Source organism: Bombyx mori, chromosome 19, assembly GCF_030269925.1.
Source record: "Bombyx mori chromosome 19, ASM3026992v2".
NCBI lineage: Eukaryota > Metazoa > Arthropoda > Insecta > Lepidoptera > Bombycidae > Bombyx > Bombyx mori.
The window spans coordinates 4,624,541-4,652,474 of record NC_085125.1 but is presented as its reverse complement, the minus strand read 5'-3'; the positions used below and the strand labels follow the sequence as shown (position 1 = coordinate 4,652,474).

The window sequence follows — 27,934 nt, the reverse complement described above, 5'->3', positions numbered from 1 at the left end:
AAAGTTGGAGGCGCATTTACGTTGTAGATGACTATGGGCTCCAGTAATCACTTAACACTAGGTGGGTTGGTAGCTCGTCCACCCAGCTATGCAATACATAAAAAAAACTTTGGTGACCAGATCTGCACCACCCTTCATTCCACCATCTACAATACTCTCCGTGGAGCCGAAGACAAGATGAGATGGCGCAACAAAGTGAGGACTACGCTATGGATGGAGGTGATCACGACACAAGTGCGGGAGCAGCGCCGAGAAATAGTTTTCAGATACCTTAAACTTAAGGTACGTTTCCAGTTTCGAAGTCTTTGTATTTTAATAATGGCTTGTTTATCTATCGAAGTCTGAAAAGTTCGTACCTTTAAGCGATCTCTGCAGTATCCCAATAGGAAACGTCGGAGTGGGATCTGTGGTTAGCCACAGCCGGTACTCAGGATGGGGCTTCGTCATAAGCTCTAGCTGCTTTTCCAGCTCCCGAAGGAAAGACACGAGCAGGTGACAATTTTGCAGGATCAACCATTGCCCGTGTGAGATTGCACCTTCCAGTAACGACAGCGCGGCCTGTTCGCAGTCACAATTGTTTATTATTTGATTGTACAGTCTAAATTAACCCTTTGACTGCCATGTAGGTCACCGGTGCCCTACGCGGCGCACTGCTGTAATTATGTCGATTTCTGTTGCTGACGCACCGGAATATCTAGTAGACTCTGGGTAAGACGAATCCGAAGATACTGAGAATGAATTTGTTTGACTGGACATGGCAGTTAAAGGATTATTTAACGAAGTCACAGCACATCCACGTCATCACGCCTAACTTGGGACATGAGGAAAGATTGGAATATCGCATATCTAACCTCTAAGCCGGAACGCAATCGTTACCTATTGCTTTGGTTCAGAAATCAGAACGATCGTTCTACTTAATCGTGTTGGTTCACAACACACATTGCATGGCATTAAAGGTTTTTTTTTAATTCTTTATTAGATCCATACACCTATTAGGTTAAGTCGGCTGGTCTTAAAGGTTGATGACATAGAGGGTACTCACGTAAACGTAATTTTGGAATGAAGTTGTTTCACGCATTTGCATTAGGGATTGGGCAATCGAAACAGTCACATAACGAAAACTCGTAATTACTGGCTTGTAGCCTTATTCACAAATAAATATGACTATTAAATCTAATACGTAATGGCTAAATTCAGATGCACTATTATGTGTTGTAAATTTACATTTAGGTTATCTATACTTTAGAATAATATATTAAATATAGAATGGTATGCTTCTTTGTTTTATTACTTTAAAATGGCTGAACGAAATTGGATTGAATTGAATTACATTAGTTAAGTATTAGACCTAGGTTTTTCCTAATTAGCATTTTTTACAAAGTACTTTTCCTTAATATTGTTCTCTGTGTCTATTATTATCGGTGTATTATTTGTATTTTTAGTACAATTGACCATGTATTGGTGAACCATTGAAGGTGATTGTGAAAGCTTACTCCCTCTTGGCCTTGTCCGAGAGACAGATACTTAAATTTCCCTCCTCCGAAGCCACATCTGTCTGCTAGCTTCATAAGGTCAGCGGTAGGATCTGACCCGGGACTGAGTATGAAGACTACTGGTGTAAAAGGTGTTGTCTGCTCCACAATCATGTCGAGGCTGAAAGCGGTTTGATTACATTTTTGAATCAAATTAAAATTAAAATGTGGGATGATGAAATACAACAAATAATTTAAACCTTAAAGATAGAGTTAAGAGACATAGGTACATTTTTATAGTATACTAGCGACCCGCCCTCGCTTCGCTTCAGGAATTATAATTTATTATTAATCTTATTGAATTCTCTTTTATACTAATCTGGACCTAAGGGTAACAAACAAACATTTTCGTTTAACCATGACTCACTATTTTGCCGCCGTTTTACTGTTAAACTGAGAGATATCTCAAGGTGAATGGCGGCATTTACGTTTTAGTTGTCTAGGGGCTCCTGTAGCCATTTAATACTAGGTGGGCTGGCAATTATCATTCTCCTACCCTTCTCCCAGTCACCCGGGGTCGGCGCAACATGTTTTCCCCTTCCATACTCCTCTATCATATACCATTTCTTCGCTCACTCTCCTCTTACACATATCGTCTTTCACGCAATCCATCCATTTTTTCTTAGTTCTACCTTTTCCGCTAAAATCCTTCCACATTCATAGTTAAAACTCTTACAAACCTCATTGTTATTTCGTCTCATCACATGTCCATAAACGCGCAATTCTCAACTTCTCTGTCACAGGTGCCACTTTCAGATTTCCTCTAACCTAATCATTCTATCCATTCTCATTACTCCACACATACATCGCAATGTTCGCATCTCTGCTGCATGTAATTACCTTTCATCCGCCACTTATGCAACTGTACTTATTTCAACTTAATTGGTTTCATTTATTGCGAGATGAAAACGACCGGTATTCAGTCAACGTCCTGACGTTATGTCGATTGTAAGATACGGACATTGATCCACAGCATTACACACACTACCATGTATTTGACAAAACACTTATTTATAAATATAGGTACTCTTTGTTTGTTGTAAATTGTGAAACTTTTGTTATTGCTTAAAGTCTGTGGTCAAATAATAGATTATATTATAATAGAATAATATTGTGTTTATTGGTAGGTCGCATGTTTTGGTAGGCACCGCGTTGCAGTAGGCCTCGCGTTGTAGTCGGCCTCGTAGGTACGTGTAGGTAGCGTATTATATAAGACTAGCTATTGTCACGACTTCGTCCCTGAGGAATGGCATAACGCCTTTTCATTTACGTAGAAAGTGAAAATATTTTTGAATAAAAGAATTTTAAGGAGCTATTTAATATCCCATGGACAAATAATAAAAAAAACAGTTTTTTTTTCAAAGTTACATTAACTATTTTAAATTTTGTCAAAAAAAATTAATTTTTTTTTGGTCCTATTATTAGATTAAATACAAAATACCCCATTTGGAAAGGAACAGACTTTTTAAAACCTGTCACCTAAAACTCATTGAAAATCTTTTCCGTTCTCCAGTGCTACGAAATTGGGCAAAACAACCTTCGATCAATAATACTATTATCATCAATAATACTATTATCATCAATAATACTATCAATAATACTATTATTGATCGAAGAAAACAACAGTGAGCGTTTAAAAAAAAATCAATGAAAATTAATCTATAAAGGATATTATGTACCTATTGGTAACTCTTTTTTTAACTTAGTAGTTTGAATTTCAAGTATAAAATATGTCATAATTTAACAAGCACTTTCGCCAACGTCCATACCACGTTGAAAACACCGGTTCTCGTCCGATCACCGAAGTCAAGCAACGTCGGGCGTAGTCAGTACTTGGATGGGTGACCGCCTGGGAACACTACGTGATGTTGGCTTTTTGTATTATTTTTTTTTTTGGTTTCGCGCTCACCTTATAACCGGTGGCGTAATGTACTCTTCTCCCATAGTGACGGTTATGTAGTCGGTAAGGGCTCTGTAAATTCTATCAACACGGAAACATCTCAATAGCATCAATAGTTCGAACGGCTTTAGTTTTTCTCGATAGTTGTTCGGGATCTCCGCTGATTCTGGTGTATCACTGTCGAACCACTGTAAACATAATTAAAACACGTGAAAGGAATTAAATTTGCTTAGTTTATTACGATCACAAACCGGTAGTGATGCGTGCTGTGAATCTGCTTAGGATTTTACTTGAAACTGGCATAAAGTTGAAACTATTGCCTTAAAGAAAAAAAAAAATCTGCTTAGGTAGGTACCACCATCCTATCTATTTCTGCAGCCAAGAGGCCCAGATTTGGAGGGAGTCTCAACTATTACAGAATGCAATTGAGACCTCGACCTCAAGGTGGTTGGTGGGATTCTTGTCGTAACGTCTATGGGATCCAACAACCACTTACATCAAGTAATTTTCTTCATAGAAAATTATTAAATTTCGGCATAATTGTATGATAAGCGTACCTCTTGCCATTCTTCTAAGAATTTGGTAATATCGTCAGGAAGTGTCGCAAAGGGATCCGGGAAATCTGAACTTAGCTTCATTATGTCTTGCCAGCCCTGACAACAAAACATTACTTTTTTTTCCTACCTCTATTGATATCCTTGAGAGGCTATTTCAGCTTCTCCTTGACGTGTAGGTGAGCTCACGGGGCCCAAACCAGAGTGTTGCTGGCACTGGCCCTAGGAAAGGCCGTGCTTCGCAGAATCTACCACCGGATCGGAAACGCGACCCACTGAGAAGATCCGGCGAGAAACTCAGTGGGCTGTGTCTATAGGTTAATTTACTCGTCGAGCCTTTCGTCGCAGACGACGGGTTCGACGAGGACAGTGACCAGAAAACATTACGACATTTAGAACTGACTATTGTCCACACTAGTAGTGGAAAATGCACAAAACCGTGCGAGCCACCTACGAATAAATTTTTTATTTATTCTTAGCGAGCCACAATAAAAAAAAAAGCTGGGCCTCGCTTCGCTTCGCTTCGGGAACCGTAATTTATTGAAGATTTTAATGAATTTTCTATTCATCTTTCATGATATCGCGCACTCTGTTGTGTTAACTATTCAAATATTTGTTTAAATGATGTAGTGTAAAAGACAAAGCTTATCTACTTTAAATACCAGATGCAATAAAAGTTTTGATTTTGATATAAAGATCAATTTGTTAGTACCGAATATGCGTTACAGATAAATTTTGATTGTATTTATAGTTCATTATTTTGGCTATAATAGCTTACACATAAAAGACAAATACTCGTTTAAGCTGTCGCGGGTTTTTTTTGTAGGACTATTTAAGATAAGCATTTCCATTAAGCATTAAAAACATGCAACTATAATGGTTTAGGCGGCGCGCGCCAGAATAGCTGGCAGATGGTAGATTTTTCCTTACTTACTTGACATTTATCGTTATATTTTTGATAATTCACACTATATGTTTATAAATTATAGACTGTGTTATTCTGATGTGTAAGCTATAATACTCGTATTGTAAAGTTTCATCAAAATCCATCCAGTAGTTTTTGCGTGAAAGAGTAATAAACATACACCCATACATTCTTACAAACTTTCGCGTTTATAATATTAGTAGGATTATACTTCAATTAAGTATTCCAAAATTATTATAAAAAAAAGTTCAAAAAGCCAACATCACGTAGTGTTCCCAGGCGGTCACCCATCCAAGTACTGACTACGCCCGATGTTGCTTGACTTCGGTGATCGGACGAGAACCGGTGTTTTCAACATGGTATGGACGTTGGCGATAGCCAATGTGAATGTATGGAATAATAGCTGACCCAGCAAACGTTGTGTTGCCTTAAATAAGATTTCTAGGGAAATTCTAGTCTAATATATAAAATTCTCAAAAACCTTATTCAACCACATTATACCTCATAACCAAAAAAAAATAATCCAAAAAATAAATGTTTTGGGGTGGACAACCCTTATCACTTACGGGTTTGAAAAATAGATAGTAGCCGATTCTCAGACCTACTGAACATACTATTAATACACAAATAAAACCAAAAAAACATGGCTGGCAAGTTACGATTGATTCACAAATAAAACAAAAAAAAACATGGCTGAAAAATGTATAGTAAGACAGGAGACCAGCTTCGTCCTCATCCCTACTACGTGATGTTTGCTGGATGAGTGGTGACACCTGGCGGGCCTAACTGATCGTTTGATAGTTGATCAGTAGTCGACCGGCGAGGGCGGGAGATCAAATTAATTATGAACTCTGAATAAGAATTTATCGTACTAAAATTATGATATTTGATTACCATCTTGCAACCTTATTGCGGATCTGTGCATAGAATAAAAAAAATAAAAATCGGGATGGAAAAATAGGGGTTGATCGTATAAGAGTGAAAATTGAGAGTAATTTGATTTTTTTTATTTTCAGTCATGACAAAATAAATAAAAAATCTTGCAAAAAAAATTAGTTTTTAATTAACAAATAAAAAATAAGGGTTGATCGTAGAGGGGTGAAAATTTAGGGTTGTATGTATTTTTGTATGCTGTATCATAAAAAAAGAAAAACCAAAAAAATTGTCTAAAAAATAAAATGTAGGTGTGGATCACCCTTAACATTTAGGGGGATGAAAAATAGATGTTGTTCGATTCTCTACCCTGGCCGATATGCACGCTAAGATTCACGAAAATCGGTCGAGCCGTTTCGGAGGAGTTCAATCACGCACATCGTGACACGAGAAGGTTATATATTAGATTTAATACTACCTGAGCAGGCATCCATGGTGCCGGACTAGAACGAGCAGATTTTTCCAGGGACACATTTCCTTTTATAAAGAAATCTAATTGTGCTTGCGAGACGTTATCTTCACTTTGTTCCAATTTTATATCCATTTGGAATGAAAACAAGAGCTTGTGACGTTCAAATATACCTGGAAAAGTTAAAAAGGCTACATTATTTTATTTCCAGTAGTTAAGAAAAAGCCGAGTAAAATAAAAAACTTAAGCTAGACTTTTTAGGGATGGCAACAGAGCATGAGCACTGTGGTGAATATATAGGGAGGCGATGACTATTGGTGGATATGTTACGGTAAATGTACCTACACTCTTGGGAAGTGTACACTTTTACCGGTAAATGTGCACATTTGCCAAAAAGTTAGGTATATGTGAACTGAATATAATGTATACGTACATTTCCCGGTAAATGTGTACTCTTACCTTCATGTTTTAAGAAAATTTAGAATACAAATAAATTAATAATATTGTTGAAGTAAAAAATGTTTATTTAAATAACATTATTTTAACTAAAAATGTAAATGACAAACAAAACATACTTTTCTTTGCATCTATATATTAATACGTGAAGCAAAAACTTTGTATCCCTTTTTACGAAAATTGCGCGGACGGAGGAGTATGAAATTTTCCACACTTATAGAGAATATAGAGAAGAAGTGCACAATGCTAATTTTTTTTTAAATAATGCATAAAAGATACATTAAATCAATAAAGAAAACATTACACACACTACATACCGTGTATTTGACGCAACACGCGTGCATACAATTTATTATCAAACTTTTGTTCTGGACGTCTATTGTAAAATTGAGAATAGATTAAATATTGTTTGGCTTTGTTAATATTTTTTATAGTGTAGTCTTGGCGAAATTTGTGATTATAGAAGTATAAAATACAATCATAATAGTGTACAAACTTACAATTCCATTTAATTACAGTCGAATTTCGACTACTGCGGGACCTCTAGTATTATATAAACTGTCGTAGGTTAGGTTAAGTTAGGTTGTAGTGGTGCGTATGTGCAAGCGCATGCGCACCACATTACTAGGACCCGTCATGATAATCGCCTTATCGTTGCCGCCGCTGACTACTCCCCGAATCACGCAAGAGCCAGTCACCGTCGACGCCCTAGACATGTCCTTACGGATACATCAGATTCAATAACATTTGCATTAGACGCCTTCAGCTCTAACACTAGGAGCAGGCTTAGGGACCTCGGTAACCGTACTCGTCGAACTCGACAAAGAGTTCGCCGTGCAACCTAACCCATGAATCAGCTCGCTGAGTTTCTCGCCGAATCTTCTCAGCGGGTCGCGATTCCGATCCGGTAGTAGATTCATTCGCGAAGCAGCTACTCTTGAGCTGTTAGGTCTCCTTCGGAGGCGCTCGGGTAGCTGTTAGCAAATCCCACCCCTCCTGGCTGAGCCTTTGCTCGCCCGCCTGTCCTGGTGAAACTGGAAAGGCCTCCGGGCCACCAGTAATCCTTCAATTATAAAAAAAAAAAACACACACTTTACCAGCACTTGCGATTTCGTATTTTGTATGCCATGCTCACATTTACCAAAACGACATGGTCATTGTGAATTCAATGTACATTTCCCTTCTTTGAAATGGTTATGGAATGTTAGTTGAATGCACATTACCCAAACGAGGGAGGCAAATGTGCACATTTACCGGAAAATGTGTAGTACATTTGCCGCAATATCTACCTTTACCGTAACGCTGTCGACCGCAAAATGCATCAAATTCATTGCTACAGTTTATGTGTAATAGCCCGTTGCAAGAATATACCTGTACAGCCGTAGTCGTAGACGTTTTTAGTGAGCATATCAATTATGTTCTTAAGTCTCTTCACTAAAATCACGTTCGGCATCGCTTTCCGCAACGAAAACGAGAAAACCTGCGAGATAGACGCTAAATAAAATCCTGTTTTTTCAGAGACGATTTAACTAAATTAATTATGAGGTTTGGTACGAAGGGTTGTCAGTATTCCACTGCTTACAACTCTATGACACTCCTCTCTCAATGTGATAAGGTCAATGTACGCAATTTTTTTTTTATTACTTTGGTGGGTGGACGAGCTAACAGCCCACCTGTTAAGTGGTTATCGGAGTCCATAGACATCTACAATGTAAATGCGCCACCCACCTTGAGATATAAGTTCTAAGGTCTCAAGTATAGTTACAACGGCTGCCTCACCTTTCAAACCGAAACGCATTACTGCTTCACGGCAGAAATAGGCAGGGCGGTGGTACCTACCCGCGCGGACTCACAAGAGGTCCTACCACCTATAAATCACGTAAATGCCGTTACCAACCTTGAAATATGAGTTCTAAGTCTCCGTTTTTACAGTACAACGGCTACCCCACCCTTCAAATGGAAACGCATTACTTCTTCTCGACAGAAATAGGCAGGGCGGTGGTACCTACCCGTGCGGACTCACAAGAGGTCCTACCACTAGTAAGTAATTACGCAAATTATAATTTTGCGGGTTTGATTTTTATTACACCATGTTATTCCTTCACCGTGGAAGTCAATCGTGAACGTTTGTTAAGTACGTATTTCATTGGGAAAACACTATGGATACTTCGATTACAAACGGTTTATAGGGCAATTATCTATATATTTATGTAAGTCGATGTGTGAGTCTTCTGACGTCTGAGTTAAGTATGTAGACTTCGAAAAGGCTGGACTGATTTCAATCTCATCTTGTGAAGCTTGGTAGCGATCGAAAAATAGATAAGACCAGTAGTGGATGAGAGAGTGGAATCCAAATTAGTAACTCTTCTGTCTTCTTTTATCTCTTACTACTAGGCACTATGTACACATACTAATAATGTTAATGTTACCAAAAAGCGATATCTCCAAACGGAAGCATATATACAAAACATATTCCAATACCAGTTCGTAACTATTTATAAGTTTAAATAGGCAATTTGAATTCTAAACTTAAACTAGAATGGTGGAAATGATTTGACTAAGTTTCGCTATGTAGCGAGAATCGTTTAGATGTTCCACAACCCACTGAGTTTCTCGCCGAATCTTCTCAACGGGTCGCGATTCGGATCCGGTAGTAGAATCAGCAAAGCACTGCTCTTGCTAGGGTCAGTGTTAGCAATTCTGTCAGTTTGGCCCTTGAGTTCATTTACCGGTCCGTGCGATACTGGAATAGCCCTTAGGCTACCAACGATTAGGTAGGGATAAAAACTTGGCTGTTCAATTAGAATAACAATGTACAAACGTCTAGATATGAAGACAGCGAGTATTGGTACATGCTGTTCACGCCCGCCATGTCGGATAGAACGAAGAACAGTATGGAGCCGCGCTTCGCCACCGGACGGTAGCCGTCCCTTAGTTTTTCTATATCTTTTGTGGTTGCTTCGGCCAGTTCCAGTTTTTCCATCACCTGTTCGAATCCACAGAAAACAGATTCTATCAGACACGAGTGATTACTAGGTACAAGCATGTAATTGCTCAATAAGTTTCAAAAAATATTTTTTTAAGGAATTTTATGACCTGGTAACTAAGACCTTTAAGTCATGTCTTATTTTAATTTATATTTTTAATTTTATGAAAAATGATAATATGGAGTGAAATGAAATTAATTGAAGATAATTAGTTTGGGACATTAATCAATTTGGATGAAATTAAATGAAATGAGATGAGATGATATGGAATGAAATATCTAATCTCAGTAAAATGGTGGTCATTTACTGAGATTTTTTCAGTGGACTTTTTGGAGGATCCCGAGAAGTTACACCCAGCGGATTTGTTTAATTTTTCCACATTTGTGCACTTTCACAGATATTAAACAGTTAATAAACCACCGTTACTACACATTTAAACCTGAAGAAGCACTAAATAGACAAAATAAAAAAAATCACACAACTTCACTCCTCGCGTTCCCGCCAAAAAGTCCAAGTTCAACAAAGCTATAAACGTCAAAAAAGGAATTTTGACATAAAATCAGTCATTCTTGAACTATGGAACCACTAGCGTGGTTTCGCGTTTAAAATAATTAGGTTGAAGGTTAAACAAAAAAAATAATGGTAATAGGTGTCGTCAGTATTTCCTCACCTCAGCAGCTTTAGACTTGGTGTTTTCCAAAGTATTGACCAGTTCAACATTATCCAGCATGTTACCGGTCGACGTGGCCAGCTCCCTGAGCAGAGAGTCCTCCAGTCCAGAAAGTAAACTCTTGTTCGCGCTGGTCTCGATGATGAGGCTTTCCCGCTGCTCCTCAAGATCTGAACGTTCTGCGCGTACTACTACGCTGAGAAGCTGATCTTCGAGACCCTGGAATCAATATTGTTAGTGTGGTTTGTATTTAAAACTTTAGAAATATAATTAATGGATGTGAACAAGAATTACAAAAATGATCACTACTTTTCGCGTAAGATAATTTTGCAAAGTATCCGAAGCGTCGGAAATAATCTACGATTGCTAATTCAGAATACACATGCCAACTGGTATTTCAAAAAACAAACATCTTTTAATTTCACTGAAATCAGTCCTCAAGTCCGAAATAAAATAAAAATTCAAGCGCGGCATATATAGATATGCCGCCAATAGTGGCGGTACATCAACAGTTTTCCTAATTATAAAATTATCTTCGATTCAAACCTGAACGGTGACTGTGTAGTTAATAACAACGGCTTTCGCATACGCAGCCGGGTTGAATTGAGGGTTGGCGAGCTTCGTGGTCAGGTACATGCGGAAGTTAGGGTCGTAGTCTACTTCCGTGCTACCTAGCATCACGAATGTCCGACCGCTTTCCACTGTAATAAATTATAGTTTAGTTTAATATAAAGTTTTAAATGTGTTATGTGTTAATGTATATTTGGATGCCAACACCGATTTACTGCCAACACCGCTAGGGTAAAGCCTTTTAAAGCTATCAGCATAAGAAGAAAAAAATATTTACGGCCTATGTGTCCAATATTTGGACGCTTATATAGACTTAATTTTTATCCTACCTATGCTGCTAGCTTTGAGAGGCTATTTCAGCTTCGCCCTAACATGTAGGTGAGCTCACGGGCTCAACCCGGAGTGTTGCTAACACTGGCCCTAGCAAGAGCCGTGCTTCGCAGAATCTACCACCGGATCGGAAACGCAACCCACTGAGAAGATCCGGCGAGAAACTCAGTGGGCTGTAAGCTTATACAGACGAAAGCTTGTCTATACATGTGTATTGTTCGTAATTATTGTTTGTTTTCGTAATTGTTCTTACTCAGTATAAGTGAATTTTTAAGTTTTAATGGAATACGGTCTGTACAGAAAACCACTGATGATTTGAATTTTTTTTAATCATTGTTAATACGTGGCGCTAGGATCCCGCTCAGTTAGTCGCGCGGTTACCGAGCAAAATGGCGGGAGATGTAAAATAAGATCGAATGCTATTTTTACATAAAATAATTATGCAACGGGTGCCTAGATTTTCATTGAAACGAAGACAGCATGTCTCGTGCTAAATTATTCCCAAAGTGTTGTTGAAGGTTATTTGCTCAAAAAAAAAAGATTGTTATCCTGATTCGTACCTTTGATATTCTTTTCCAAAACATTATCTACAACTGGATCGATATACTCATTTACGTCTTGAAACAGAACCGGCATTCCGTACTTGATCGCCATCTCCAATTGCCTCAAGAATTGTGGATCGTTAAACGATAGGACCTGTGTTATTTAAAAAACAATGAATAAGTGTTTCAATGTATACGTAAAAAGCCGGTACTAAATTAAACAGAGGAGTCAGCACTTTTGAATGGTCAGATTATTTGATTTAGAAAATTAATTAAGAACGGCGGAGGCAACGATTGAATTGTTCAAAAATCTAATAAAATTTGTGCTCTAGTTTATTGAGCTCTAAATATAAACATTTTTTTTAATTTCTCTTTTAAGATCCAGTCATTTTTTAGGCTGTTCCTTGAGGGTTAATTGGGTATGTATATATGTAGCAAATCGACCAGTTACTAAATTATAGGTACATATATAAACAACCTAAACCAAAGTGATTCCCTCATTTTCTGTGCAATGATAAGATACATTATGATTAAATTTAATATACTAGAGTAAAGTTCTGAGATGTAAGCGTTAAAACCATAATAGCATTGTTATTTTTGCATAGATTTCAATTATTTTTGTAGTTTTCTTGTTTTTACAATTGGTATTTTCTTGAAATATTTAACAAACAACATTTAAATTCTCGAGAGATTCACAGCAAGAATGAACATAATGATCTAGTATAGTTGCAATTTTATACAACTGGGTTAATTGGGGTGGTACAAACTAACAATTTACACGGTCATTGGGGTAGTGGGATAACCATAGATAACAATATAGTGACTTATATAAACCTCCTCTTGATGAATAATATTGAGGCCGTGTTGTGTGTTTAAAAATAATTTTCAAAATACCTTTAGATTATTTTTAGCCTCCTTCTTTTTTATCCATGTGAGAGCTTGCGTTTGAGGGTCGATGCACAATGGAAACCTCGAGGCTCTTGTTGTTAGTATTCCGTTTTGGACTGACAACTCATCTGGAGGTAGACCTTCACTATTCCACCTAAAGAGAATGATGAAATTGGAAATATAATTTCACAGCCAGTAGCGCTTTTGTTAGCTTTTCGATGTGTGGCCCTACTGATACAACAGGCCATTGAATGACCCGTCGAGATCTTGTTTCAAACCGCCGCGCTAGTATGTACAGATATAAAAGTAAAAACTTACCCGCTGACTTCAACTTCATTAGTCAAATTTCGTTCAATTGTAAAGGGTAGAGTCAACGGTATTCCCCTCTCCATAACATCGCCCAACCAATCCTCGTAAATCATAGTTTGTCGAAATGAAAACGAGAAAGGACCGGTGTAGCTCAAGAAAGACGTTGCCAACAAACAGTTTCCTATAAGCCTCGATTGTTCTACATATAAGGCTGCCAAATCTTCTGTCCACCTTTTCTGCTCACTAGACAGTCCAGACATTAGTTTATCTGCTGCCACCAATCTCCGCATCATCAGATCGGTTTCTTCTTGAAGTTCCTGTCTTCTCATCATGGCCGTTTCGTAACGATTGTTTAGTCCGTCTAAAGTCTTCTGTAGTCGGTCGATTTCTCTATTGAGGGAAGCCAAATAGTTGACAGCTTCCGAATATTCTTTCTCTAGTGCTTCTACTTTCTCTTTTTTTGGTTTGACTTCTTTGTAGACGGCACAATAGCCCAATACTGCAGTGACAAACTTTAGTAGTCCATATCTGTGAAACAACAGTCCATTATCAAGCGTGATCAATCGTGGCTACCGTCGAAATAAATGCATAGTTATGTTTTATTCCAGAATTAGAACCGCGCAATTGTTTGACATTTGAAAAAGCTTAATCCTTTCAAATCAAAACACAAAATTGGAGTTGAATTAATGGAGTCAAGTGATGGTGCCAATTGAAACGGTGTCCCCACACCGCTTCATCACCGATTCAATAGAGTGTCAACAGTAGTTGGTCCATTATTTACCCAGCTTTGCTAATCTGCTGCATCGTATCCAGTTTTTTACTCTTTTTCATGTGCGTTTTTACCGCCTTAACTTGTGCCTGAGTGATAAGATCGCAGTTCATCTCTTGAAGATTCCGCAAGAAATTTGGATCTGCCATCATTCCCTTGGCGCCTTTCCAACTTACATCTTTAATTCCTCTGATTATTACGACGCATTCACACACCACCTAATAAAATAGGATATGTTTTTTTATTTCTCTCCAAAACTCTGTAAGAGGGAATTATTGGAAGTATCGAGTTGTCCTTAATATCAGGTAACTTATTCAAGCATGTTAGTTGGAAATTTGAGGAGTTTTAATCTAGTTTATAATAATATTCTTATTACTAATCTTTTGTTGACGGTCTTAGACATGTAGAGACTGGGACGTTAATGTCAGAAAACAATAAATGATACATTGACTCAGGACAGTCCAAGTTGACGATAATTATCCTAAAGTACCTGTACAGCTTCAGGGGGTGTTGCAAAAGATCGAATTTCAGTAATATCGTTCTTGTCCAAATCAGCAAGGGCCAATCTTGCAGCTTCTAGTGCAGGCAACGCAGCAGACAACGCCTCCTCAGCATCAGCCTTCTCCACGGCGATGACCTTGCTCTGTTCGGTGATCTCAACCGACTTCACTCCCGCCACTTGCTGTTTTGCTACTGCGGCTTCAGTAGCTGGCGGCAATAAAGTTCAACATCGTTATGGGCATCACATAATAAGTCTAAATTGAATTTAGCGTTATCTATACTAATATATAAATCTACAGTGGTTTTTACGGGTGTTCCGTTATAACTACTGAACCATGCATCCGATTGACTTGAAACTTGGTATCTATGTAGAAAATGCATGAACTTAATGGATAGGCTAATATTTATATGAGTGTTGGACTCCCTACACCAATTGCGGGGGTATTAATGATGAGAATCTTTGTGGGGGTGAGAAATAATAATGTTAATTTTAAATGCCCAGTGAAGCGGATGGGTACCTACAGCTAGTAGTATATAAACTACTTTTGCGAACACTTCAGCTTTTGCAGTGACATTTTTTTCCCTACCTATGCTGATAGCCTTGAGAGGCTATTTCAGCTTCTTCTTGACGTGTAGTTGAGCTCAAGGGGCTCAAACCAGAAGTGTTGCTTGCTAAAAGTAGCTTTAAAATGTTTACGTCTCGTAAAAGAATGTACCTACCTAGGCATTATAAGTATTAGATAGTGATATGAAAGTTATTGATTAGTTGTTAGCGTCAAAAACAAAATCGGGTTCTGCTTCTGTTAAAATCTTTGTTTTCCGGTTCGCGGACAATTGTAATTTCTGGATCAATTATTCAACGAAATCGTTAACTTGTCTTATGATATCATCCACATAGTTTGTATAAATAAAAATTTGGAACGTTTATTTTGAATTAATACCTGTGGGGCCACTTCCAAATCCGCTAGTATACATACCTGTAGAAATTTCTTTAAGCAATATTTCACATTCCTTAGTTTGTTCGGCGACGATAACCTTCTGGACTGCGAGTTTCGCATTCAAGTCTTCTAACTGAACATTTGCTTCGGCTATTTTAGCAAGCCCTCCTTTTAATCGTTCACACTAAAACAAAACGATGATGTCAATGAACTTTATGAAGACTCCGACTGTTTTAAATTTGTATTTAATGAGTTTGTCTTTGTAATGGGAATTTAATTTGTCTTATGTTGTTTTCCCGTAAATGTATTTGTTGCATTTAGTTGTGAGAAAGTGTTTGTCTTCGATAAACTATGGTGCAGAATGTATTATTGTTACGATTCGATAATCTCGAGGCTTTCCTCTGGATATTTCTCTGGGAGTGTCTCATATGTATGGTGGTATTCATGCTGTAATGTTTATGGATTCCGGAAACAATATCCCGAACAAGTAAGCAATAGTGGCTGCGATATGCTTTTCTACATTTTTTTCACAGTCGTTTTTACAGTTGAAAACATTATAATGAATCAACTGTTGTATGTTGTATACGGGATTATAATATACAATATTTTTGATTACGTCATCGCCAACGTCCATACCACGTTGAAAACACCGGTTCTCGTCCGATCACCGAAGTCAAGCAACCTCGGGCGTAGTCAGTACTTGGATGGGTGACCGCCTGGGAACACTACGTGATGTTGGCTTTTTGTTTTTGCGATTGTTGTTGAGGTGGGTTTCAATGTCATGCAATCCGCAAGCAAGCCTTAAGCAATGTCAATCCACTAGCCATTGCAAAGGTCTTTTTTATCATTTGATTTTAATTACCTGAGCGACTATGAAAGCGTCTTTTTCATTTAGAAGAGCCAAATAATTGGTTAGAAAATCCATGTAATGTTTGGGCGTAACGTAGTTGTTTCTTCGAAGTCGAAGCAGGAACTCTGCAGAGTATCGTGCTACCGACATGTGCACGTGGACTACATGCTCCACTATTATGGGACGAAATTCTTCTGGAATTTTCTGAACCTGTTTCAAACAATTATAGGATAAAAAAAATAGGGTGCAACAATAAATATAGGATATGGTTGATAAAAGAGCTGTATCAGTATTGGCGAAGATAAATTTTAATACATAAAATCTGAAAATTTTAATTTTGCATTATGACGACACCTTTAAGCTCTTGTAACAACTACTTCATCACTGCATTTTTCTCAATTCGAATATCAAACACTCTAATAATAGTTCAAAGAAAATTAAATAGATGGCGCTTTAAACAATTTTGGCTTTTTAATGTCGCTTTCAAATTATAACCTTGTACAGCGGATGAATTAGCCTGCTTGCTTTAAATACCAAAGTAATTGTTAATATTATTTAATCGTACATCAGCGAGAAACACGTTAGCAACAGCTAACAACGCCTGCTTCGGCCAAGGGAATTGCCAGTCGATTGTCGTGTTATTCACTAGACCAGGAAAACTCCGACACCTGAGAAAGAATACTTTGTAATAGCATAAATCAGCAAATACGTTTCAACCTTACAAACTAATTTAGTATAAAATTTGATTATGTGGTTTCCGATTTTTCTAAATACCTACCTCTTAAGTACGATTTTTTTTGCCGGAATTTACATGTTTTACACATATTTTTTATATATAAATAAATGTTGGTTTCCAAGCCGACGAATAAGTATTATTTCCCAATAGAATAAATTTTCGGTACCGACTTTTTGTATCAATGGACTCTAATTAATAAGTTTGAATCGAGGTCGTTCTAGTGATCGTGCTTACAAAAAACCCACTGAGATTCTCGTCGGATTTTCTCCGCGGGCTGCGATTCCTATGCGGTGATAGATTCACCGAAGCATTGCTCTTGCTAGGCCTAGAGCTGTCAAGACCACATAGATTGAGCTCCATTGGCTATCAAGTATTAGTTAGGGGATAAAATTAACACAAAAAAACCCACAAGATATTTTTTAAGATTCTAAAATTGCCTTCAAGCGACCTGTTTCTAAGAATGTCTCCGCTCGGAGACATCGACAGCACTACGTGTAGATTGTCCGCGCATCTGTTGCAGAAGAAGTTCCAAACTGCATCCCTGAAATATTACAAAAGTTTGAGAAAGAAGCAAGTAATAAAATACACAATATATATCCATTTACTATTATAACATCAGTTAAATATGTCATACAAAACATTTTTATGGCAAAAAAAACCTATATCAAGTTAATGTTCATGAGTGAATGAAATTAAAATAAAATCTTAATTATAATGTTCGTACTTAGCTATCCCGTATCCGGCATCGCTGCTGTCGTTTCTCACAGAGTTGATGATGCTGTCCTTCTCATCATCACCGAACAGAGCCGGTATCATACCGATCATTAGTATGTTGTTGATAAACTCCAAGAAGCCTTCTTCGAGAATCTGCACGAAAATATTAAACACCCAATCATAAGCGAAGTCTCGAAATAATTTTCATTGGTTTCGCGTTTAAAGCTACTTTTACGGCTTAATCTCGCATTTTTTAAATTAATTAAAATGCTTCGAATTTCACGTCTCGCCGCGCGCTTATTCACAAACACTACACAAGCGCAATGTGTGAATGTGCTGAACGCGAGCTACATGGTAGGCGGAGAGGGAGGTGTTAGGTTTTATTTTCGTTACGGAATTTATTGATTTCGTGGCTGCGCCCAAAGCCTGCGATAAAAGCTATGCAATAGCTTAAAAAAGATTTAGTATTAATTATATCTTTAAACAATTTATTGTATCATCTACTATGAGTGTTATGTCTGATCGGTTTTGGATACAACTCAGTGCTCCCATGGCTCTATGATATGTCTTCGTGTTGTTGCTGTTGAGACGACTTGGTTGGACAACTACTTGGTTATGCATTAGTTCCTGACTTCAGAAATTATAATACTATCTGTATCGCGGTTTCAATGTCAATAGCTACTATTAATAAGCTAGCATTTCACGGTTAAAATAAGGATTAAGTATAAAACATTTCCTTTGTGCATATCTTTGAGGTATTAACAGCTAAGTATAAGAAACTTATAATATGAGTCGTCTATTATCAAAGGTGGCAATCTGTGCATTTGGACAAAAAAATGTTATTGATATGTCAATACAGATTGATTTGAATATAATCGTCTCCTTCAAAGAATACGGTTAAAAACCTGCATTAAATAAAGGTTAATACATAACCTGTTATTTATCTAAGATGTCGTTCAGAAGAGTTTTGTGACTGCCAATGGAATACAAAGTCAATAATTCGTTTTTCTGATTTACCAATAATTGTCCAAAAGTCACATTGCCGGCTTTGATAATAGTCGACTCAATTATGAGGTATAATAATAAAATACAACAAATATAACGTATACAATACGTACAACACGTATACAAAAAACGTTCGCGATTGACTTCCGCGGCGAAGGAATAACACTGTGTAATAACAATCAAACCCGTAAAAAATTTGCGTAATTACTGGTGGTAGGGCGTCTTATGATTTCACACGGGTAGGTGAAACCACCATTCTGCCTATCTCTGTCGTGATGCAAAACGCGTTTCGATTTTTAAAAATGGGGTAGCAGTTGTACTATAAAACCGACATTTAGAATTCATGTTTCAAGGTGCGTGCTTCGGTGATCCAAGGGCGGATCCAGCTTTGGCGCCAGGAGGGGGTCACATAGTCGTGGGCAAGTTAAGAACTTATAATTTAATTTTGATAACAATAGATAATAAAGAAATCATGATGTTCTTCAATTAGTCCAAGTTAGTTCAAGTCCTGGAACTAGCTCAGGGGGGGTCATGACCGCCATGACCCCCCCCTGGATCCGCTGTTGCGGTGATCTCTTAAACTCTACCAGACGGACCGTGCGCTCGTCCGCCCAACAAAGCAATAAAAGTATGTAAGTACCTGGGCAGCAGTGAACAAGAAGACAGTCTTCTTGTTATCAACGCCGAGCTGCAAGTACATACGTTTCATATCATCCTTAAATGTATTCTCGTTGTAATTACGCGTCACCGTGATCTCGAACATTTCACAGCCTGTACCAACGAAAATATCGTCAAAGATCTACACCTTTTTTTTTTTCGCTACCTATGCTGATAGCCTTGAGATGCTATTTCAGCTTCACCCTAACGTTTGTAGGTGAGCTCACGGGGCTCAAACCTGATGACGATGCTAACACGAACCCTAGCAAGAGCCGTGCTTCGCAGAATCTACCACCGGATCGGAAACGCGATCCACTGAGAAGATCCGGCGAGAAACTCAGTGGGCTGTGTCTGAGAGTTAATTTACTCGTCGAGCCCTTCGTCGCAAGCGACGGGTTCGACGAGAACGGTGACCGGTGCTTGAAGTACCTAGAAGCACCGTTAGTGGATCGGGAGGATCCGAGATGACGTGTTTTGGGCGACGTCGACTGCTTTCCATTCTGTCTGCAGGATCGGGGATGCAAAGATCTACACCAGGAGTGGCCAACTTAATTAGTACCAAGATCTAGTGTCTACTGACGAAACACTCTGCGATCAACCGATGACATTTCTTGAAATTTAATGAAACAATGTAGTTTTCAGTATGTGTATACAAATAAGTGGTATGTTTTCTTTTATTAAAAAAATTAAAATAAACCTGAAATTATATTAAAATAGAACTATAGTGTGGAAGAGAAGATAAATAATGTTAAGTACGCGTGTAAAGAAAAATCTTTAGTACACATTGAAAACCTCAAAAGCTTTTTAGTTTTACAAAAAGATTTTTCTTAGACAGATTCCCTGACGTGTCTGTCATTCAGAAAAGAGAAGTTCAGTTTTAAATAATTAAAAAAGATATGCTTAAAATAATAATTTAAAAAGGAGATTAAAGGGCTTTAAATGTTGTTTTCTTAGTGTATCACAGAAAACGCAATCAGGTCTTTTAATTGTTCAATCATTCTAGAATATTCCACGTCATTATAATTATGTATCTATGCTTATACATACATAGCATAATATTTGTTATATAGTATATTTTTTTAGGAACACATAAAACGCGTTTATTATTTACCAGCAGCGAACGCAGCCAGCTTGCAAATCGATTTCTTCCCAGATCCTCCGACTCCGATAATCATGGCGTTTCCACGGTCCATGCGCAAAATACGATGAGTCCTCGTCAAGTGTTCTAGGCAATCTTCAAACAGTACTATAGACATCTTCGCGTTACGCTCATTGTACTCATCCAGTATCTGTGGTAATGGAGACGAAATTCATAAAATACTGGAGGTAGGGCGTGTTGTTCGTCCGCGCGGGTAGGTACCACCGCTCTGTCTATTTCTGCCGTGAAGCAGTAATGCGTTTCATCTTGAAGAGTAAGGCAACCGTTGTACTTAAAGCTAATATCTCAGGGTGGATTACAGCATTTACGTTGTTGATGTCTATGGGCTGCTGTAACCACTTAACTGGTGGGCCGTGAGATCGTTCAGCCACTTAAGCAATAAAAAAAGGCTTTATTGTCTCTGGCCAATCTTAAACTAAAGAACTATACTAGTGTAATCCTAAGCCATTTTATTTAATTAATTAATGTGCGTTGATATATTAATTTTTCTTTTAATATCAGCTTAAAGCATTACCTACTGTATTTAAAAATAAGAATGGGATATTCCGAATATTTAAACACATTTAGTATCATTTTAAGAAAAAAAAGGCACAGCAGCCTACGAACAGAATACAAAACGATATGTTTATTCACCTCCTGGAACAGGAAATAAATCGCTTCGTAATCCAACAAATCTTCGTAATATCGAATTTCTTCTTCATCAAGAGCATTCCTGTAATCTCCAAACAGCATCGGATCTCGAAGCACGTATTCTTCAAGCTGCCGACGTACCGATATGTGTATTTTTGTATTTATTTCAAATTCAACAATCAAACATCATAAAATACAAATATCTATCAATTAAAATCATAAAGTCAGATAGATTGTACATGTTGAGAAGGATTAACATTTATTTGTCATGCTAATCTATACTAATATTATAAAGCTGAAGAGTTTGTTTGTTTGAACGCGCTAATCTCAGGAACTACTGGTCCGATTTGAAATATTCTTTCAGTGTTAGACAGTCCATTTATTGAGGAAGGCTATAGGCTATATTATAACATCACGCTATGATCAATACAATGCATGCGCTGTAGAATCGGTTAAAGTTTCGCTAAAATAATGTATGACAGAATTGTTCCCCTTTAAAAGATTTAAAAAAAAGTCCGCGATAGCATAATTATTATGTCTATATAGTAGGATTGGCTCACTATAACGTTTTTTATGCTAACCAAATTTGTTCTAAAACAAATCATTATTTGTGAAATATTCCACGCGGACGAAGTCGCGGGCAAAAGCTAGTTTAGTTTATAAAATTCTAGAAAAAATATTGTCATTAGTTCTCTACGGAAAATTAAACTAGTCCCACGGACTCACAGTTAGCTCCTTCTCAGCTTCTACTTCCTCTTCTTCTTCAATGAGCAGCTCTTGATCATCAGTCGTCTCTGCAGTTTTTGGCTTTGATTCGGCCGCCGCAAATTCTGCAAACGACCAATTACTTCTTATCTAGCAGATTATGAAATTGAACATTAGGTGAATTACGTCGATTTTGTACATTCTGTTAATTGAGCCTCAGACTTACATATCGTAGTGCGTGTCATCTATACTAATCTACAGTTGTTTTTACGGATGTTCCGTTAACTACTGAACCATGCATCCGATTGACTTGAAACTTGGTATCCGTGTAGAAAATACATGTACTTAATGGATATGCCTATTTCTGCCGTGAAGCAGTAATGCGTTTCGGTTTGAAGGGTGGGGCAGCCGTTGTAACTATACTTGAGACCTTAGAACTTATATCTCAAGATGGGTGGCGCATTTACGTTATGAATGTCTATGGGCTCCAGTAACCACTTAACACCAGGTGGGCTGTGAGCTCGTCTACACATCAAAGCAATAAAAAAAAAACAATGCTTATATTTATATGAGTGTTGATCTCCCTAATAATAATGACAATAAATAATAATGTTAATTTTAAATACCCAGCGAAGCGGGCGAGTACGGCTAGTTTCTAAATATACATACAATAATTTAAAGGTAGCTGTTGTTCGAAGGTCGATTACAGTTAAAAACTATAATTTTAATTTACGCTAGGATCGAACTAATTATACCAGGTACGTACCGAACTTAAAACACATACGTACATATAGTTCAATAGATTGAAAAATAGCCTAGAAACAAACATTATTTACCTCTGAATTATATTATAAAGTACAGCACTAATCTTACCGTCTTCCTCTTCAGGCATTTTCTCTTCTTCCTCCGGTATAACTATTTCTTCTAGCACGACTGGTTCGTCTTCGGGAAAATACCTTGCCACGTGCTCTTGTATGTGCCCGCGCATTAATTCGTTGTCCTGTGATTTTTGTTAACACATACCATAAGCCGTGCATTTACGATAAATATGTGTTAAATACAGAGTTATATTTTTGTATGTATTTTTTTTATTACTTAGATGGGTGGACGAGCTCACAGCCCACCTGGTGCTAAGTGGTTACTGGAGCCCATAGACATCTACAACGTAAATGCACCACCCACCTTGAGATATAAGTTCTAAGGTCTCAAGTATAGTTACAACGGCTGTCCCACCCTTCAAACCGAAACGCATTACTGCTTTACGGCAGAAATAGGCAGGGTGGTGGTACCTATCCGCGCGGACTCTTAAGAAGTCCTACCACCAGTCTCAAGAGGTCCTACCGCCAGTCTCAAGAGGTCCTACCACCAGGTATTTGTATGCATGTATCTATGTATTTGTTTTGGTAATGTAATTTATAACCTAGTGTTAATGTTACTGATGTCTTCTGTAATTCTTTAAATTATCGTCATCTATTAGCTTTATCACAGCTACGCACTTCTTGAATCGTTCACTTCACCAACGAGGTTAAAATGGAAGAGAATGCCTGCATGGCGTTAAGTTCGCCTTTGTACACTATTTTGTGCAATAAAGAATATCCCATCGGTCACCGTCCTCGTCGAACCCGTCGCTTGCGGCGAAGGGCTCGGCGAACGAATCAACCCACAGACACAGCCCACTGAGTTTCTCGCCGGATCTTCTCAATGGGTCGCGTTTCCGATCCAGTGGTAGATTCTGCGAAGCACTGCTCTTGCTAGGGCCAGTGCTAGCAACACTCCGGTTTGAGCCCCGTGAGCTCACTTACAAACCTTAGTGTGAAGCTGAAATAGCCTCTCAAGGCTATCAGCATAGGTAGGGGAAAAAAAAAGAATTTTCATTCATTCATTCATTCATGTTTGAACCTATCCAGTTACATCACCTGTTGGTTGATAAGTCGATCGCATATGACCCTGGTGAACTCATTCCTCCAGCACCTAACAACTGTACGTTTTTCGCTGAAGTAGTTCGCGTGTGTCAGACACATGCCAGCCGCTATCCGAGACAAGTCACGGAGATTGAAAATATAGTGGAACTTAGCCGGAGTAGGAGGCAATTCTACTATTATTATCTGAAATATAATAGAATGTTTTTGAAATTCTGACGTGGGAAATGCATTACTTTTTCCAATACCATACTACTATAACGTTATTGTATACAACATATTATGTGTAGGTACCAATGTTGCTACATAATCCATACATCGACGAGAAAGCTTTGATAAGCTTTTTAGTAAATGTTGTAAGGGCTATTGTTTGTACGCTCGAGCTTTGTACCGTGGCTTGACCTATTTTTGACCCCAAACAATGATTGCATTGTTTGAAGGGATAATCTTCGAATGAAAGAGACGATTCTAACTAATATTACTATTTTATCGAAGAGTCGTCAGCATGTCTCAAGTAGATTGGACTACAAAATATCATTAGGTAACACTTTTCAGTTTTATAAAAGTAATGGAAATTGAAATTATGTATTATTTGTTATGAGCTCCGTCTTTGGAATCAGTTCCCTTCCACGGTGTTTCCTGAGCGCTGTAACATGTCCTTCTTCAAACCAGGAGAGTATTAAACGGTATGCAGCGGCTTGGATCTACCCCTGGTGTTGCTGAAGTCCATGGGCGACGGTAACCACTCACGATCAGGTGGGCCATAAGCCCGTCTGCCTCCGTGCAAGCAATAAAAAAAATCTAATAAGCTGTCTACCTTATACAAGTCTAATGTCATTTGAACGATTTTCTCCACTATGCCCTGTATCTCTTCCGGGAATATCTCAAAATGGCCTTTCAGTATAGAAACGTAAATGTGGCGTAGTGTGTTTTCTGATGGAAACTGAAGGTTGTATACTGAAAACATGGATATGAATCTCGGATCCACCTAAAATAGAAATAGACCGTCGATGATATTAGTCCTCATGGAAAACCCACACACAGGAGGTCCCATTGTACACAGCTTACGAGGGTACGTCCAGAGGTACCGCAACCTTAATGCCGCTGCCCACGTAATCACATGAACCACACAATGGAAGCCACAATTAGATCGGCTGTTTTATCATTCTCCGACATGTCACAGTAATAGACACCATTTTTTATCGCTTAGAAAAGCGAACGAATTCACGGCCTACACGGTGTTAAGTGGTTTTTTTTTATTGCCTATATGGGTGAACGAGCTCACAGCCCACCTGGTGTGAAGTGGTTATTGGAGCTTATAGATATCTACAACGTAAGTTCCGCCACTCACCTCGAGATATGAGTTCCAAAATCTCAGTATAGTTACAACGGCTGCCCCACCCTTCAAATCGAAACGCATTACTGCTTCACGGCAGAAATAGGCAGGGTGGTGATACCTACCCGTGCGGACTCACAAGATGTCGTATCACCAGGTTAGCAGAGCCCATTAGAGTTAACAACTTTAGTGCGGCTAATTACCTTGATACATGAGTAAAATAAGTATTTATAGTAAAATCGTTTTCCTCGCCGTACAAACCGAAAGGCACTAACTACTTCACGACAGAAATAGGCAGGCTAGTAGTACCTAGCCGTGGGCCAGACACCCTACCACTAATAATTCTGCAAGTTAGATGTTTTTGGGTTTATTTCTTCATCCTGCAAATCATTCACGAAAATATGTGTATTGAATTAACAATTAAATTCTATAACAAGCGGTTAATGTATTTCAGCAACAGAAACTTCCTTATAATTTCAAGAATAAATCAACAATAGCTAAGGTTTTGTACATAGGTTTTTTTCTGAATTACATGCTTAGGGTTGGCACTCGCCGTTTTATTTTTATATCAACAGTATAAATAGCGATATACGAGTAGCTTTAAATGGTTGTGGTATTTGTCAGATAGCGAGAATTTACAAGCCAATCGGCAGTTTTTTGTTTGTTTTTGTTTTGTTTAAGTCCGTGTGTCATGTTTGTGGCTTACGTCGTTTCTTCCTCCTCCAGCTTTCCCCATGGCCGCGAGAAAGCCGATGTCTTTCAGGTTCTTCCAGTTGAGATCTTTTCCGCGATCGTAGAATCCCTTCCTTTCGAATAAGAGTTTCAACAAGGCAATTGGCTGCTGCGTTCCGTACGTATCAACCTGAATACAAATTAGTATAAAGGCAACTATTGTGATTGTTCACGATTGGTGGTATGTTTATTACGACTATATGTGGTAGGACCTCTTGTGAGTCCGCGCGGGTAGATACCCTGCCTATTTCTGCCGCGAAGCAGTAATGCGGTTCGGTTTGAAGGGTGGGGCAGCCGTTGTAAGTATACTTGAGACCTTAGAACTTATATCTCAAGGTGGGTGGCGCATTTACGTCGTAGATGTCTATGGGCTCCAGTAAACACTTCACACTAGGTGGGCTGTGAGCTCGTCCACTCATAAAAGCAATAAAAACGACGAATTAGGCTTATTTAAGGAATTTATAATTTAGAGATACGATTTAAGGTTAGTAAACTATTTAGATATAAGCGGCTTAAATTGTTTGTTAGCGTTTATGAGATACACACTACTACATGCTGTTTATTTTCTTCCCCGCCTGGGGAATTTCAGTCGACTCCTCTGGACTACTCTGGTGGTTAAGTGTGCACTAACGTACCGAGAAGATATGGGTCTTTAATTTTCTAGACTAGATTTTTTTACATGTACTTTTTATGTGTAGATGCAAAAGAAAAATGCAATTACTAAATGAAATGTACTATTACAATTTGTCATTACTTTTTTATGTTTGAGGGATTACTGATGGCCCGGGGGCCTTTCCAGTTTCACCAGGACAGGAGGGCGAGCACGAGCTCAGCCAAGAGGCGTGGGATTTGCTAACAGCTACCCGAGCGCCTCCAAAGGAGACCCCCTATTCCATTTTGATCGCGCACTTACTAGAGGGTGTTAGGGTAATGATTGCAAACGGGCGCTACACGGGCTAGGGACGCACTGGGTGTTGTGACTCACAATGGATATGTTCATGTCGTCGAGCTCAGCCAGGAGGCGTGGGATTTGCTAACAGCTACCCGAGCACAGGAGACCCCCTATTCCATTTTGATCGCGCATTTACTAGAGGGTGCTAGGGTAATGATTGCACACGGGCGCTACACGGACTAGGGACGCACTGGGTGTTGTGACTCACAATGGGTATGTTCATGTCGTCGAGCTCAGCCAGGAGGCGTGGGATTTGCTAACAGCTACCCGAGCGCCTCCAAAGGAGACCCCCTATTCCATTTTGATCGCGCACTTACTAGAGGGTGCTAGGGTAATGATTGCACACGGGCGTTACATGTGCTAGGGATGCAGTGGGTGTTATGATTCACAATGGGCATGTTCATATCGTTGAGCTCAGCCAGGAGGCGTGGGATTTGCCAACAGCTACCCGAGCACAGGAGACCCCCTATTCTATTTTGATCGCGCACTTACTAGAGGGTGCTAGGGTAATGATTGCACACGGGCGTTACATGTGCTAGGGATGCAGTGGGTGTTATGATTCACAATGGGCATGTTCATATCGTTGAGCTCAGCCAGGAGGCGTGGGATTTGCCAACAGCTACCCGAGCACAGGAGACCCCCTATTCTATTTTGATCGCGCACTTACTAGAGGGTGCTAGGGTAATGATTGCACACGGGCGTTACATGTGCTAGGGATGCAGTGGGTGTTATGATTCACAATGGGCATGTTCATATCGTTGAGCTCAGCCAGGAGGCGTGGGATTTGCCAACAGCTACCCGAGCACAGGAGACCCCCTATTCTATTTTGATCGCGCACTTACTAGAGGGTGCTAGGGTAATGATTGCACACGGGCGTTACATGTGCTAGGGATGCAGTGGGTGTTATGATTCACAATGGGCATGTTCATATCGTTGAGCTCAGCCAGGAGGCGTGGGATTTGCCAACAGCTACCCGAGCACAGGAGACCCCCTATTCTATTTTGATCGCGCACTTACTAGAGGGTGCTAGGGTAATGATTGCACACGGGCGTTACATGTGCTAGGGATACAGTGGGTGCTATAACTCACAATGGGCATGTTCATGTCGTTGAGCTCAGCCAGGAGGCGTGGGATTTGCTAATAGCTACCCGAGCACAGGAGACCCCCTATTCCATTTTGATCGCGCACTTACTAGAGGGTGCTAGGGTAATGATTGCACACGGGCGTTACATGTGCTAGGGATGCAGTGGGTGTTATGATTCACAATGGGCATGTTCATATCGTTGAGCTCAGCCAGGAGGCGTGGGATTTGCCAACAGCTACCCG

General features: G+C 38.9%; 1 protein-coding gene and 3 non-coding genes across 5 annotated transcripts in view; 2 read left to right on the top strand and 2 right to left on the bottom strand.

Annotated features, from left to right (window-relative positions):
• The window catches only part of LOC101747012 (dynein axonemal heavy chain 10), a 107,790-nt gene that overhangs the window by 19,685 nt on the left and 60,171 nt on the right, over window positions 1–27,934 (bottom strand). For both annotated transcript variants that reach the window (XM_038017669.2, XM_062673927.1), the window contains 27 exons: window positions 25,631–25,786; window positions 24,406–24,576; window positions 23,586–23,774; window positions 22,543–22,669; window positions 21,691–21,794; window positions 20,968–21,093; window positions 20,287–20,464; window positions 19,159–19,289; window positions 17,524–17,666; window positions 17,248–17,340; window positions 16,629–16,731; window positions 16,076–16,273; window positions 15,253–15,397; window positions 14,265–14,482; window positions 13,787–13,992; window positions 13,015–13,533; window positions 12,703–12,850; window positions 11,827–11,962; window positions 10,913–11,067; window positions 10,367–10,585; window positions 9,531–9,695; window positions 8,081–8,189; window positions 6,263–6,426; window positions 3,990–4,085; window positions 3,442–3,620; window positions 1,494–1,653; window positions 357–558 (listed from right to left, as the gene is read on the bottom strand). In XM_038017669.2, the coding sequence (XP_037873597.1) occupies window positions 357–558; window positions 1,494–1,653; window positions 3,442–3,620; window positions 3,990–4,085; window positions 6,263–6,426; window positions 8,081–8,189; window positions 9,531–9,695; window positions 10,367–10,585; window positions 10,913–11,067; window positions 11,827–11,962; window positions 12,703–12,850; window positions 13,015–13,533; window positions 13,787–13,992; window positions 14,265–14,482; window positions 15,253–15,397; window positions 16,076–16,273; window positions 16,629–16,731; window positions 17,248–17,340; window positions 17,524–17,666; window positions 19,159–19,289; window positions 20,287–20,464; window positions 20,968–21,093; window positions 21,691–21,794; window positions 22,543–22,669; window positions 23,586–23,774; window positions 24,406–24,576; window positions 25,631–25,786 (4,540 nt within the window). The remainder of the gene's footprint in view (window positions 1–356; window positions 559–1,493; window positions 1,654–3,441; window positions 3,621–3,989; window positions 4,086–6,262; window positions 6,427–8,080; window positions 8,190–9,530; window positions 9,696–10,366; window positions 10,586–10,912; window positions 11,068–11,826; window positions 11,963–12,702; window positions 12,851–13,014; window positions 13,534–13,786; window positions 13,993–14,264; window positions 14,483–15,252; window positions 15,398–16,075; window positions 16,274–16,628; window positions 16,732–17,247; window positions 17,341–17,523; window positions 17,667–19,158; window positions 19,290–20,286; window positions 20,465–20,967; window positions 21,094–21,690; window positions 21,795–22,542; window positions 22,670–23,585; window positions 23,775–24,405; window positions 24,577–25,630; window positions 25,787–27,934) is intronic.
• Window positions 3,288–3,406, top strand: LOC119630027 (5S ribosomal RNA). Its single transcript, XR_005245842.1, has one exon. It is a non-coding gene; the product is annotated as a 5S ribosomal RNA (ribosomal RNA).
• On the bottom strand, window positions 5,166–5,284 carry LOC119630031 (5S ribosomal RNA). Its single transcript, XR_005245844.1, has one exon. It is a non-coding gene; the product is annotated as a 5S ribosomal RNA (ribosomal RNA).
• Window positions 15,836–15,954, top strand: LOC119630033 (5S ribosomal RNA). Its single transcript, XR_005245846.1, has one exon. It is a non-coding gene; the product is annotated as a 5S ribosomal RNA (ribosomal RNA).